Here is a 15,669-nt window from a genome sequence, read left to right as displayed (position 1 = left end):
ACCTCTCACTACAGGAAAGACATGGCTGGGGCAATGAGACTGGTGAAGGGTCTAGAAAACAGGTCTTATAAGGAGCAGCTGATGCAGCTGGGGTTGTTTAGCTTGCAGAAAAGGAGGCTCAGGGGAGACCTTATTCCTCTCTCCAACTGCCTTTCTTTCAAGGACTTTGTACCAAGGTGGGCTCGGGCTATTTCCCAAGTTACAAATGACAGGACAAGAGGAAATGGCCTCAAGTTGCACCAGGAGAGGTTTAAATTGGATATTAGGAAAAAGTTCTTCACCAAAAGGGTTGAAGAGTACTGGAACGGGCTGGCAACAGAAGTTGTTGAGTCACCATCCCAAGGGGATATTTAAACACATGCAGATGTGTCACTTAGGGAAAAGATTTAGTGGTGGACTCAGCTGTGTTAGGTTTGTGGTTAGACCTGATGATCTTAAGAGCCTTTTCCAGCCTAGAGGCTTCTGTGATTCTAGGAACTGAAAGTGTTGTAAGATCAGAGTAGATAAAAGAGTGTGAGTCCTCTCACCTATTTTAGCTATAGCAAATATCAAATATTACAACTTTTGCTGATTTTTCTTCTGGCTGACATCAGATGCTGTCAGGTAAGAGATGCATTAACTGGGAGATCCTGAGCCAAAATGTGGCCTCCCTCAGCCACCTTCTCCGGGAAAAATGTGCAAATCAGAAATGAATTTTGAATCCTGCAGGATCATAAAGTCTCTGGAAAAAGGGAGATGCCTGGGTGTTTATGTAGTTTTTCTGCTATTGCAAATTCCTACTTCTGGAGTGTGAACTTACATTCATGTTTGAAAGGACCTGATGGATCACTAGAATTTTTGCACAATGTTGTGTGTGGAGTCTGAAACCTTTCAGAGTGCTATTATAGGACAGCATCTTTCCACTTTGAGTCAGTTTTTGAGATATTACTTTGTGGAAACTAAGCATAGGTTTTCTTCTTGGCCTTTCAGGAAAAACTCTACTGGCCACTGTTTGTGGTCACCTCTGGCCCATACCTGGTGTAATACCTGCCAGTTAATCAATAAGTGTGTAACTAATACCTGCCAGTTAATCAATAAGTATGTAACTAATCAATAAGTATGTAACTAACTTTTATATTGATGTCCTGCCTGCTTAGGGCCTTCAAGACCCCAGATACATATTACTAAAGAAGTAATATCCATGAAAAATAAATGCTGGTATCAGAAGCACAGACATTTTGTGGTCCCTGTTGTCATTCACCCAAACTTCAGAAGGTTGGCTGGGGAAGCAAGACATTGGCCTTCAATTAAATAGCTTTGATGTGGAACACCAGGGTGACCAAGACTAGGTTCTCCTCTCAGAGAGTTAACAGTGAAGAAACCAGTTATGAATCTATAAAGAAGAAAGCTAAATGCAAACTTTGTGTTAAAAAACAGTGCAGGTGCTCCTCAGAGAAAGTCTGCATACTTATCTCAGAGCCCAGGAGTCTCACACGAGACGACCTTGTTTATATGAATTTTGTGGTTAAGCCTCATAAATTGCCAGGTGCCACCTGGATTTGAGAGTTCTGTATTGTGTTCAGTTCAAATGAACTGTGGTTAGCAGCAGTGTTGTACGGGGAACTCAGAGGGAGAAGGATAAGTGAGATAAACAGCACTGCAGTGTCTTTAAAAAGCAGAGGGAGCACAGAAAGAGTGAGAGCACACATGAGAGACAGCAAACAAGTCTGACATTTGGAGCAAACTGGGCAGGCACAGCAGCAGCTCTACAAACTGACAGCGAGCTGAAGGTAGGCTAGCAGTATTAATGAGAGCATCCCACATGCTTGTAGGACATCCCAGTGTTGGTTCCTTGTCCTGGTTTAATGGGCAGGTCAGTGATTTTATATCTGCTTCCTCACTCCAGAGGTTATTCTGTTCATTTTGGTGAGCCTTTTTATAAAGCAAAGTCTTCCTTGATGTGAAGAAAAGTATTGCAATCTTGCTTGTCTTCAGAAATGTATGAAATATTGTGATCTGGTGGAAAACAGGGATTTCTTTTCCCTTGTCAAGAAAAAAAAGGTGGTACTGAACACAGCTGTTTGAGTTGATTAAATAACCATGGCTGGAGATTCATGCCTGGGGTTCCCTCTCTAAGAAGCTGAGTGGGGTAGGCAAGGTGAAAAAAGCATGACCCCCAACTAAAATAACAGAACACAGGCACATTTTGAGTAGCAGGAAATATTCCTAGCACTGGGAAAATTTCTTGCTCTCCTAAGAGAGCTGCTGTAATCTCCACTGCCTGGGAGCTAGACAATTCAAAAGCATTTGATGAGTAGTCTGTTGGCAACAATTAACCACTGCAGAAGGTGAAGGTCTGGTAACCTGAGAGGGCATCTTTGTCATTCATTTCTTCCAGGACATGTTCAATGAAAGAGGAAAAGAAAAAACTGCTTGAACTTTCCTTTAGCATGGGTAAACCCTGTCAGATTAATTTGAGCTGGTGATTAGCAGCAAGAGTCAGGTCATGGCTTTGGAGATGAGTATGACACTGCAGTGGCACTTACTCAAAGGGTCAAAAGAGCAGAGAAAGTATTAAATATTTTGCATTAAATGTGCACTGTGCTAGCTGTTTCTTTACAATGACTTTGATGTCATCCTGAAGAGGCATTACTCATGGTTTAAGAGATTCTGCAAGTGCTGCTGGTGATGGTGAAATTGCACAAAATTGCATAGGGTTTTATGCAGAAGAGAAAGATCTGTGGGCAGTATAGGGCAACTAGGTATTCAATTACTCTGCAGGTGGCAGGAACACAGAACTATTCAGGGGAAATGGGTTACTGCTCAGAGCATAAATTTCACCAAGTCTGTCACAAGATGCAGGCAAGAGAGTGAGACAGTAGTAATGCTCTGATTACATCTGTGCACAGCTGCACCTCACAGATCTGTGAACAGCAGAATACAAGCATGCTCCTTGCCAGGCTGGATCAGCAATGGGCAGCAGGGGACTGCAGTGCAGACAGATATTTAGGAGTACAGCAGCTGGACAGAGCAATGTGGGCAGATGGGGACAGTGGTATGGGCAGCTTGCTCTCGGTGGGATGGAGCGGAGAGAAGCTGGGATGAAAACAAACCTAAACTTTAGTTGCCAAGCCTAGTGAATGATTTTAAAGTAAAACTCAGCTCTTCGGGAAGGAGATAATAAGACTGGTTTGTTATTCTGGATGTGGAACTTAATTAATTCATACAGTCCTTTCCCAACAGACTGTGAAGGCTGTACTGAAATGAGACTTTATAGAAAGGTTATAGATGAAATAATCCCAGAAACACTGGGTATCATCACTTTGAACCATGACTTGGATGTATTACCTAATGAAGGACAGCCTCTGAAAAGACACCAAACTGAGATTTCTAACAAGTTATGTGGATTACTAAGTGATGATAAGATCAATAAAAGAAATCACCGCTATGTAATTTCTAGTTCTAGTGCATTGTCTCAAGGTACAGTCTTCCACATTTTCAGTACTCACACCAAGCAGAGAGTAAAACCAAAATAGGTCAGAAAACAGAACTGAATTTTCTCTATACTGTTTATTTACCTTGTGCACTTCTCATAGCCAGGTAATGAAAAATAGGTTAGTCACTCTTCTTGTTTCTATATAATTTTATTTTCTGGGTCTGATGCAGTAGCAAAAAGTTTCTGTGTTTGAGGTGAAAGTCTTGCATTTGTTTTTATACATGCCATATTTCCATGGAAACCACATTGATATTACTTTTGGCTGCACCTCTATGAAAGCTAAAATTAGGGTCAAATTTACACAGACATTTTTCAGATTTCCAGTACCAGTAACCCTTACAAAGAGATCTCAGCAAGGTACTTAAATGAATGACTAATATACAATGTATAAATATTCTCCCAGGATCAAATCTGAAGCCAGTATGCATTGCTGTATCCCCTTTGAATTCAGGGAATTGTAGTGCTTTGCATCAACAGAGGACAGAGTCCTCCTGCTTTAATGGAACTACTCATTAAGCACACACTAAAGTACCTTACAAAACTGAGACCTGAATAAAGTCTAGGCTGGGATTGAGTGGTATGTGCTGCTCTGCCCATGTGGAATGCTGTGTATGAAACACTTCTGACCAGATTCAGAAATAAAAAGGAACATGAGAGCAGTGGGTTTGCTGATTTAGATAACCTAGCATGAAAACACAAAATTCTGCCTTTCAGACATCAGTTGAGTCCAGTTTCACATTAAAAGAATCACCAACTTTTAGAATGTAATGCTGTTGTCTATAGTAGCTTTACTTATGGTAGGCTCCATCAAGCAAAAGAAGGACGGGGCAGATTTAGATGTTTACTACTTCATGTAAGGTGCACAGGTGAGCAAATAGACATGTGATGCCTCAGGATCCAAGTCAAAATAAATTTGGGAATTCATCTCATATATTGAGTGGCCAGCCTTTAATTTGGAAATTAAGCTAACTTATATATTTCTATTTCTCAGGTGACCTGGTTTCTGTGAGACTGCAGATGTCAGTAGCATCACAAATGGACCTACCTGAAGAACTTCAGCATACATACACAAAATTTTCTGAATGGAAATTCAAGCTCTTTAAATTGCGATCATTTGAAAAAACAGCCTCTGATGACAGCCAGCACACACACAAAGATCAGGCAGAAGAGGCTGTTTCTTCAGATAAAGAGATCATCCTGCATGAAGGAGAAGCAGTGCCAAGAGGAGAAAAGATGGAGTTAACGGGCAATAGGCAGGGCCTTGAGGAAGATGCCCATGCCATGGAAACACAAGACAATAGAGCTCATCAGAACAATCTGAAGCAACTCTGCCGCATCTGTGGAGTTTCATTTAAAACTGATTGTTCCAAGAGAACTTACCCAGTGCATGGGCCAGTGGATGATGAAACTCTTTGGCTTCTGAGAAAGAAAGAAAAAACAGCAACCTCTTGGCCAGATCTTATTGCTAAGGTTTTCAAGATTGATGTGCGAGGGGATGTTGACACTATCCATCCCACTCGATTTTGTCACAACTGTTGGAGTATTATACATAGAAAATTCAGTAATACTCTGTGTGAAGTGTATTTTCCTAGGAACGGCACAATGGAGTGGCAGCCCCATTCCCCAAACTGTGATGTCTGCCACACTACCAGACGAGGAGTCAAGAGAAAAAGCCAGCCCCCAAGCGTGCAACGTGGCAAACGTGTCAAAACCACTGGGGAACGTGCTCAGCTAAATAGAGGTGTAAAGAACCAACATCTCAAACAAGCACAGATAAACAACAAAAATTTAATGAAAGAGATTGTCAATTGCAAGGATATACATCTCAGCACCAAGCTGCTTGTAGTTGATTACCCAGTAGATTTCATTAAATCCATTTCTTGCCAGATTTGTGATCATATTTTGGCAGATCCAGTGGAAACAACATGCAGGCACTTGTTTTGCAGAACTTGCATCCTTAAATGTATCAGGGTTATGGGCAGCTATTGCCCCTCCTGCTGGTATCCTTGCTTTCCTACTGATCTGGTAACACCAGTGAAATCCTTCCTGAACATCCTTGATAATCTGAGTATAAGATGCCCTGTAAATGAATGTGATGAAGAGATCTCACATGGAAAATATGGCCAACACCTTTCTGGCCACAAGGAGATGAAAGAAGGAGAGCTCTATAGCTACATCAATAAAGGTGGCCGACCGAGGCAGCACCTCCTGTCTTTGACAAGGAGAGCTCAGAAACATCGTCTGAGGGAGCTGAAACGTCAAGTCAAGGCTTTTGCTGAGAAAGAAGAGGGTGGTGATATAAAGGCTGTATGCATGACTTTGTTCCTGCTAGCTCTGAGAGCAAAAAATGAACACAAACAAGCAGATGAACTGGAGGCTATAATGCAAGGGAGGGGATCTGGACTTCATCCTGCTGTCTGTCTGGCCATCCGAATCAACACGTTTCTCAGCTGTAGTCAGTATCATAAAATGTACAGAACAGTAAAGGCTGTCACTGGCAGGCAGATCTTCCAGCCTTTGCATGCTCTTCGCACTGCTGAGAAAGCCCTCCTACCGGGTTATCACCCATTTGAGTGGAAACCTCCCCTGAAAAATGTATCCACTAACACAGAAGTGGGAATTATAGATGGACTATCAGGACTGCCACTCTCAATTGATGATTACCCAGTAGACACAATTGCAAAGAGATTCCGATACGATGCGGCCTTGGTTTGTGCCTTAAAGGACATGGAGGAAGAGATCTTGGAAGGCATGAAAGCAAAAAACCTGGATGACTATTTGAATGGCCCCTTCACTGTGGTAGTAAAAGAGTCCTGTGATGGAATGGGAGATGTCAGTGAGAAGCATGGAAGTGGGCCTGCTGTTCCAGAGAAGGCTGTTCGCTTTTCCTTCACAGTCATGAACATTTCTATAGCACATGGGAATGAAAGCAAGAGGATCTTTGAGGAAGTAAAGCCCAATTCAGAGTTGTGCTGTAAGCCCTTGTGCCTTATGCTGGCTGATGAATCAGATCATGAAACCCTGACAGCAATCCTGAGCCCCCTCATAGCAGAAAGAGAGGCTATGAAAAACAGTGAACTGCTGCTTGAAATGGGAGGCATCCTGAGAACATTTAGATTTGTCTTTAGGGGTACAGGATATGATGAGAAACTCTTGCGGGAAGTGGAAGGGCTGGAGGCCTCAGGTTCCACTTATATTTGTACCCTGTGTGATGCAACACGCCTGGAGGCATCCCAGAATCTGGTCTTCCACTCCATAACCAGGAGCCATGCTGAAAATCTGGAGCGATATGAAATATGGAGGTCCAACCCCTACCACGAGTCTGTAGATGAGCTCCGTGACAGAGTGAAGGGTGTTTCAGCCAAACCTTTTATTGAGACTGTTCCCTCCATAGATGCATTGCACTGCGACATTGGCAATGCAACAGAATTCTACAGGATCTTCCAGATGGAGATTGGTGAACTGTACAAGAATCCTGATGTGTCTAAAGAGGAGAGGAAGAGGTGGCAGTTGACTCTTGACAAACACCTCAGGAAGAAGATGAACTTGAAGCCTATGCTGAAGATGAGTGGAAATTTTGCTAGAAAGCTCATGTCCAAAGAGACTGTAGAGGCAGTATGTGAATTAATTAAGTGTGAGGAAAGGCATGAAGCCCTAAAAGAACTAATGGACCTTTATCTGAAGATGAAGCCAGTGTGGCGATCCTCATGCCCTGCCAAGGAGTGCCCAGAACTGCTGTGCCAGTATAGCTTCAATTCACAGCGTTTTGCAGAGCTCTTATCTACAAAGTTCAAGTACAGATATGAGGGCAAGATTACAAATTATTTCCACAAAACGCTTGCTCATGTTCCTGAAATCATTGAAAGAGATGGGTCCATTGGGGCCTGGGCAAGTGAAGGAAATGAGTCTGGAAACAAACTGTTTAGGAGGTTCCGAAAAATGAATGCCAGGCAGTCCAAGGTCTATGAGATGGAGGATGTCTTGAAGCACCACTGGCTATATACCTCCAAGTACCTCCAGAAGTTCATGAATGCTCATAAAACATTAAAAAGCCAGAACTTCACCATTGATTCAGAGGGTAGTTTAGGTGATTCTTTGCCACTGGAGGTGTTGGAAAACAATGATTCAGCAGAACTCTAAATGTACAGCACCTTTGGTGTTGGGTTTGTGATGGTGTCTCCCTACAAGGAATCAGATTCTTCTTTGAACCTGCAGACGTACAGAGAAGTCTGAGATTTACACTCCCTCTTAAGGTGCTGAGAGGAGTTCATTTAATAAAATGTGTGTGTTGGGCATCTCCAAGAGGCAATGCACTGGTGCATTTACCAGTTGTTATATGAGATGAAAGCAGAAAAAAATCACAAAGAAGGGTCTTTGTTTTGTTCTGGTCATATTGTTTCTAAGGGACAAAATCAAAGTTAACAAGGTTTTATAGCAAGTTTTAGCTGGGAGGGAATATGATTGTGGAAAGTTGTGACAGTTGCTGCAAAGGAGCATTGCTGTTTGTTTGCATCCTGTTGAATATTTTGCTGTTTACTTTTTAAGAGGGCTTGATTATTTTCTTGATGGTTCTTTGGGTTTTATAAGTAAAGATTCATCAGTGAGACAGTTGGATAATTGTTTTGGATAAAGTTCAGTTATTTTTGTAGAAAATACTTACTAAAAATGCAAACTTTGATGTCACATACTCTAGAAATATTATTATTTAACATATATATTGTAGTATTGCTTAGGAGCAGATGATGGTATCATCATGCTAATTTACTATATGAAGATATAGGAAAGGTAGCTGAAGTTTTTAAAAGATATTTTTATCATAGCTTGTTTACTCTGAAAGGCAAACTTGTGCTCCTAAATCAGGATTTACCGTACCTTGTGGTTATCTCATTATATAAAGTACATTCAAGCTCTGCTGTGTGGCTTGTTGCTTCATGAGCATTTTAGACTTCTATGGTAACTTCAGTATATAGTACAATTTGCATGTGTACAGTTTTATTGAATGAATTCCTGGCCTCACTGAAGTCACCAGTAAATCCTCATTAATACCACCAGTAGGTGCACATTTTCACCAGGTGACTTTAGTCACAGCAGTCCCATTTCTCAGGAGATGGTTATTACCTTGATCAGATACATGCCAGCAGGGTATTTCCCTGACTGCTGCTGCTGCACTCTGCCTGAATCTGATACCAAACTTTTTCTCACTGCCTCATTTTCCAAATCTGTAAAAGAGGGATAATATTTATTAACCTCAAAGATAGCTGCTTACGCGACTAGTTAAAAAGCAATAAACTCCCTTGAAACTTCTGCATGCCATTTTTTTCACTATTACAGCAGTGTTTAGTTGGTATTTGTCTTTCTGAAGTGATATTTAGTATATTCATAATTAATAAAATTATGACTTTAATTCACTGACATGTTCATGAAACATACTCAAGTATCTGAAATGCCTCCAAATCATCCAGCCTTTCAGATCTGCATCTGTGGCTAGGGTGTGACTGTGTTTGCAGTAATGTTTCTGAAACAAGGTTAAATGCGGAAACAATCAAAGCACGGATCTAAAAGAATTCACTTTTTTTTTTATTTTGATGTGGCAGAAGTTGGTTTCTGAGTGTAAGTGAACAATGAATTTAAAAGAATTAATGGTCTGCGGTTTGTTTTGTAGTATCTCGTTCATGGTGTTTATCTTTAAGGATCTGGCATTTACCATTTATGGACAATTAAAAAATAGAATTAAGATAATTAATTATGCCTTTCTTTTGGTTTCAACTAATTAAATCACTATTTTTAAAATAGTCTAATTTAGGATTTTACTTTAACATTTCTTTAAACAGAGTTTAACACAATGTCAAAATCTGCAGTTGGAAAGAGTCTTTTTTCTAAGCAGTCATGAGGGCTACAGAATTTTCTGTATGATGTATCATTTATATCTGCACTTCTTGAGTGTTCATTTCTGGATTAATTTTTTTTTTAATTTCTTTGAAAACAAGTATTTCTTATATAGCATAAAAATAGTTTTGCATAACTATAAATGCACACCACAAATAGACCTGTTTCCTAGGGAGTATAAACAGCAGGTATAAAGAACATTCTCTAGCAGTTATAGTTTTGCAGATATAGTTTTCATATTTGGTCAGCATATATTTAATTATACAAATAGTTGCACACTTTTATTTTTTCTCTGTATGTATATTTGGGACAGCTGTTTTACCCTGTTTTGTATCTTTGAGTTTGCTTGAATGAATTAGGGGTTTGTTTAACAATCTTGACTCATCTCATGGTGATCTTCACTCCACTTAAGTGGTATATACATTTTTCATTGCCTTTTGCACAGGAGTGAATTTCAAGTAATGCAAATTCATCCATGGTAATGCATTGTTACTGATATGCATTTGTGGCATGGAGTGAGGGACCAAACTTTGTTAATTTTGCACATTTTATTTCAGTGACTCTAACTGAAACATGGTCAAATTCCAAATTCAGTTTAACAGACTGCTGATACAACAGTAAGTGATTGGTCTCACTGTCTGTGAAAGGGCTAAGTTTGATCCTTGCACACATGGTTTCTTAAGACAAGCCTTACATCCTGGGGTAACTCATCAAAGTGAACAAAATGTGAGTGGGGACAGAGGAATGCAGTGCCATGTGGCAATACTCTTTTGTGAGATATTTTAAGCTATAAAGTCACATTCCACTCTCTACCAGCTCTGGGCAGGATAACTGATACAGAGAAGTACTATTTTTTTTTCCTTTTCTGTTTTTTCAGACTTGAATCTAGTTTAATCTTCTATTTTCCTATTGCTGACATCTTTCTGTAAATCAGCTGAGAATTTTGAGCTCATTAGAACAAACACTTAAAGGGTAGGTACCTGAAAGTGAAGATTTTGTAAACAGAGCTGAAATAATGATGCTGCATGCACCCAGCCATGCACTGGAAGGCCAACAAATCCTGACTGCAGGAAGGTGCAGCATTTGGTTATGAAGCCTGTTGTCAAGCCTTCTGACTTTGAAGAGGCTTTAGAAATATGGAGAGACTTCTATTCATGGTACTCTTTCAAACCTTCACATTCTGTTTTTTACTGGTACAAATCCTTCAGTAATTACAGTAAATAATTACCACCTTGTTCTGAAGTTGTATCAACTGTAGTTTTCATACAACCACATTATGTAACTTGTTTTACTTGGTTTTGTTTGGTTTTGCTTTCTTCCAGGGTTTGGTATTGTGAATTGCCATGTTATAAATGATAAGAACTATTAGAAGCCACAATTCTGCTACCACATGTTTTTCTTCCTCTCAGGAATAATTATATTGTCTTTACACAAATTAGCTTTGATTTTTAATCAGGTAGCTCAGAAACAAACTTCAGATATTTACAAGATCTTAATTTCCGACTACACTGAGTTATTTGCTTTGTTTCACTGCATGGCTTTATAATTTTACTTTTTCTTACTGTATTACAGTTTCTTATTTCATTAAACCACTTTAAAATAAAAGCCTTATAAATATTTAAGTTTCTGACTTTTTATTTCTTACAGTTTTTCAATGATGCACATAATTTCCTAGTGGTAGTCTTAGTTTTCATTTAAATTGTGGAAGCTTTTCACAGTTAGGGTGTTCTAATACCCAGAGGCAGCTGTAATTCCAGCCGTCTTCTGGAAGTCACTAATTTAACACAAATGAAGATTACTCTGTGAATCTCAGCAGTCCTTTCAGCACCCTTCCTCACAGGCAGCTTTTTGACAGTTAAATAAGCTGATATAAAACCAGTTTTATTTAGTCTGTAAATGTCTTTTGGTTAATTTACAAATACCATCCCAGATTTTATGTAAAATCAGCCTTGCACTTTTATCATCATGCTAATACATTAAGTATCTTTTGCATCAAAGTTTGGCTCCTCATTAGAGGTTAAGCTGTAAAGATTAGTTCCAATCTACCACTATTTGTAGCTTAGCTTTATTCTACTTCAGAAAAATCTTTCTTTTTTCCTTACAATGATATCTACAGGTTAAGAGATTTATGTGAACCAACTGGTTTGAATGGAACCAATGATGAGCAAATTAAGCTACATGATTTCCTGTGTAATCAGACAACCAGAGATCTAATATCTGTACTTTATATCACCAACTTAGCTTTTCCATCTGGCCTCAAGTAAAAAAATTGTTGGATAGAAAAAAATCAGAGCCCATATAAAGCAAAAACCTAAGCTTCAGACAGTTTTCTGGTAAATGAGGATGATGTAACTCCTTAACTCCTAAATCTGTAATAACTGACTGAATTTTACTTGCCATGTGCTCCTGTGGAGATAAGATGAAGAATAATGAGGTCTGTCACACCTCCTCAGAGTGCTGCTTTAGGGGACTGAATATGGTGTGATGGTCAACATCTGGCCAGCTGCAGCTACTAAGTGTTTCCTTAAGTATCTAATGAGCTTTTGTACCTTTTTCATCAAGCTTAATATTGTCCATGATACAAAAAGAAACATTAGAGACAATTTAATTAGCAGCTTTTCTAGCAGCATCAGTGTCGGATCTCAAGATCTCAGTCCTAAGATGCTGAGCCTCCGAGACCACCTTGGGGGGCTCGAGAGTCCTGGAATGTTGCCAGAAGTGTCTGGTAGCTGGACTTTAACCCTACACAGGAGACGACAAGGATGAGGGCTTCACAGGGTGAATGGTGAAGGGATTAGTTAATTAGAGAGTGAGACACAAGGTTTAGGATTTATGTACAGGGGGGTTTAGAGGAGTAAGATGGAGGAATTGGGGCGTGTCCTGTCCTTCTTCTGTTTCTTCTTCTCCTCCATCTTCTTTGGCCACGGTGGCACTCCTGGATTGGTTATTACTAAGAGTACACCGAGTTATAAGAATAGATGGTATTGGGGAAAAATGATAAATATTGTATACGTAACTGGGGGTATAAAGATACGTGGCGGTCCAGGGGACGGCACAGTGTGCCCATGGCTGACTGCTGAGCAGATCTCTGTTCGGCTGAAAGAACATCTTTTAGATAAACAATTAATAAACATAAAAACCAAAAGAAGAACTGAAGCCTCTTCTCGTCCTTCGATACACGGGCTGCCCCAAGGCCACCCCGGGCCTTTTCAGGCCCCTCAAACAGCCGAGATAAACCGGACATTTGGCTTCCACTGGGTGAGCTCGAACCACCACAAAACCTTTCGGGGGGGGGCACCACCACCACCTTCAAAGCCCTGAAGATCAGAGAGAAGAAGAAAACAAAAAGCCAACAGAGACTGCAAAAAAAAAAACAGCAGTCACTGAGAATTCCACCTCTCAGTTTCTGCCGAAGACAATTCGTAGCAGAACAGCCCGGACTGGAACCAGAAGGCGCCCTGGGACCACCTCTCGTGATCTGCTGGACAGTGACCGAGACGTCCAGACTGCTCTTACAAGAGATTTGGTAAGAAAGCCTGAAAATAAGAACATGGGGGGCACACCTTCCCAGGAACAACGGGAAATTTTGTCCGCCTTATAAGGTGTGACACAAACATACACAAAAAAAAATTAATTAGCTCTGGCCTTAAAAGGCCAGGAAGGAAGACCCCGAGACGCAGCAGACGTCCGGGGGGGGGGCCCTCAAAAGAGGGGGGAGCAAGACTCCGGAAAAGATTAGCTCTGGCCTTAAGAAGCCAGGGGGGAAGGGCTCTCGAGGAAAGAGAGCGAGAAATATTATTAAAACACCCGGTCCCAAAACCCAGAAACCCTGGGAAACTCCCAAAAGCGTCCAAAAAGTCCAGAGAGCATGGAGGACTCAGGAGCAGAGGGGGAGCAGGGGGGGGAGAAAGAGGGATCGGGTGAGGCGCTTTCTCGCGGCAGCCAGGCAGCGGCGGAGCAGGCGGGGAGCGCGGCTGAAGAAAAAACAAGAGACGCGTGTTCAGATATGGCTTTGCTAAGCTCAGGGCCGGGGGGTGCAGCCGCCCCGGGGGCCGGCAAGGTAGCAGAAACGCGCGCGGCGGGCAAAACTCGCAAGAACCCGGGGCAGAATCACAAACCAACGCCAGGGCGTCTGACCCATGCAGCGAAATTAGGGAAATTGCGCAATCCCAGAAAGGCTGCCGTGAGACGCAGGAGGCGCGCGGTTGTGACGCAAAAAACCCGGTGCGAACGCGGCCGGCACGGGTGCCGGCGGGGGCAGGCGGCACACACCGACAAAGGGCCACACACACACAGCGTCGGAGGAGGAGGAGACAGAGTCAGGGGCAGACCGAGGGGGGAAAATTCAGAGGCGGAACAAAAAGGGAGAGGGAAAAATTACCTCGGGAGAGACAGGGAGCGGCTCGGAAAGCACGCATGCGCAGAGCGCGGGCGGGGGCGGGCCAGACCCCCGGTGACGTCTCAGGCCAGGAGGGGCCCTCTCCAGACTTGGTGCCTTTGGTAAAAAACCCTCGTGGAGTCCAAGCCTCTCCCCTCCTGGGGAAGCTTGTGTGTTCTAACCCTACTGTCAGTTGAATCAAAAACCAGGTAACCCCTGAGTGCACGACATGCCGGATCGGTTCAGCAGAGCTACAGCATCATCTCGTAACGAGTCTGCAACTATGCAGCGATTTTCCTCAACAAGATATAAGAAGAAACAAATACTCAGACAAAAGTCGGGACTCAGACTGCAAAGGACAACTCAGAAGAGAAACAAGAGAAACGGAAAGACTCTGGGGGTTTTCTCTTTGGGGTCTTGAATATTTCTGTATAAGGACGAAAGACTCTGGGGGTTTTCTCCTTGGGATCTTGAATTGCAATAGGCAATGGGGTAAATTTACCTATTACAGGGAAAACTGACAAAGGATCATATATTGATCAGCTGGTAGATTTCTTTGACATCTCTCCCATTTGGAGAGGAATTTTAAGGGCAGATTTCTTTGACATTTCTCCCATTTGGAGAGGAATTTTAAGGGTAGGATTTTATGTTTTAATAGTTTAGGATTTTATGTTGTAATAATTCTCCTAGTCCTCATCCATGTCGTCCCAGATGCCATGAATCGGATTGTAAAAGAGGGTCTCTTGGTGCAAACAGAAGGGGGAGATGTCGGATCTCAAGATCTCAGTCCTAAGATGCTGAGCCTCCGAGACCACCTTGGGGGGCTCGGGAGTCCTGGAATGTTGCCAGAAGTGTCTGGTAGCTGGACTTTAACCCTACACAGGAGACGACAAGGATGAGGGCTTCACAGGGTGAATGGTGAAGGGATTAGTTAATTAGAGAGTGAGACACAAGGTTTAGGATTTATGTACAGGGGGGTTTAGAGGAGTAAGATGGAGGAATTGGGGCGTGTCCTGTCCTTCTTCTGTTTCTTCTTCTCCTCCATCTTCTTTGGCCACGGTGGCACTCCTGGATTGGTTATTACTAAGAGTACACCGAGTTATAAGAATAGATGGTATTGGGGAAAAATGATAAATATTGTATACGTAACTGGGGGTATAAAGATACGTGGCGGTCCAGGGGACGGCACAGTGTGCCCATGGCTGACTGCTGAGCAGATCTCTGTTCGGCTGAAAGAACATCTTTTAGATAAACAATTAATAAACATAAAAACCAAAAGAAGAACTGAAGCCTCTTCTCGTCCTTCGATACGCGGGCTGCCCCAAGGCCACCCCGGGCCTTTTCAGGCCCCTCAAACAGCCGAGATAAACCGGACACATCAGGAGACAGGTCAAGAGGTGCATTTTTAATACTCCTGCTCTGGAGATGGGCATTCTGAGCAAGTGGACAAGTAACCACCATCTCTACAAAGGTGTCCTGCACATCTGTGGAATGGCCAGAGCCCAGTTCTTCCTGTACATGTTTATGTATTGAGAAACTGCAGAGTTTATGAGGTTATTCTTTTGCCTTTTTTCCAAAGCAAAAATGTGCTCCACAGTGCCACAGTTTTCAATGTAGAGACAACAAACTGGAGTTTGATTTTCAAAGGCTCAAGCCTTTCCCAAAAGTTAGTCATGTTTGAAATGGAATAGGGTAGGAAATAAAATACAGAGGGAACTGAAGCCACCAATCATGAAAAAGAAGTAAGCCAGTCCTTCTGTCTTTATTACATAGGGTTCAGCAGTAAATAACAAATTCCTTTTCAATCTGAATTCAATATTTTCCTTCTGCTTTTGGCTCCCACTTGCATTATTTCCACTCCTTTCAAAGGTCCATTGGTGCAATGAGTCACTCTGAACGACAACACATGCTTTAGTGCTACCAGTAAAGT

The 15,669-nt window shown here is 41.9% G+C and overlaps 1 protein-coding gene across 1 annotated transcript; it reads left to right on the top strand.

The window, feature by feature from the left end:
- The first annotated feature begins 4,492 nt into the window (after positions 1–4,492).
- On the top strand, positions 4,493–7,615 carry RAG1 (recombination activating 1). Its single transcript, XM_005480147.1, has one exon. It carries the CDS (start codon positions 4,493–4,495, stop codon positions 7,613–7,615), a length of 3,123 nt encoding a protein of 1,040 aa, XP_005480204.1.
- Positions 7,616–15,669: the final 8,054 nt, after the last annotated feature.

This window comes from Zonotrichia albicollis, chromosome 6 (assembly GCF_047830755.1).
Source record: "Zonotrichia albicollis isolate bZonAlb1 chromosome 6, bZonAlb1.hap1, whole genome shotgun sequence".
NCBI classification, from domain to species: Eukaryota; Metazoa; Chordata; class Aves; order Passeriformes; family Passerellidae; genus Zonotrichia; species Zonotrichia albicollis.
Note: the sequence above shows the minus strand (reverse complement) of the source record. Positions and strands in the feature narration are given on the sequence as shown.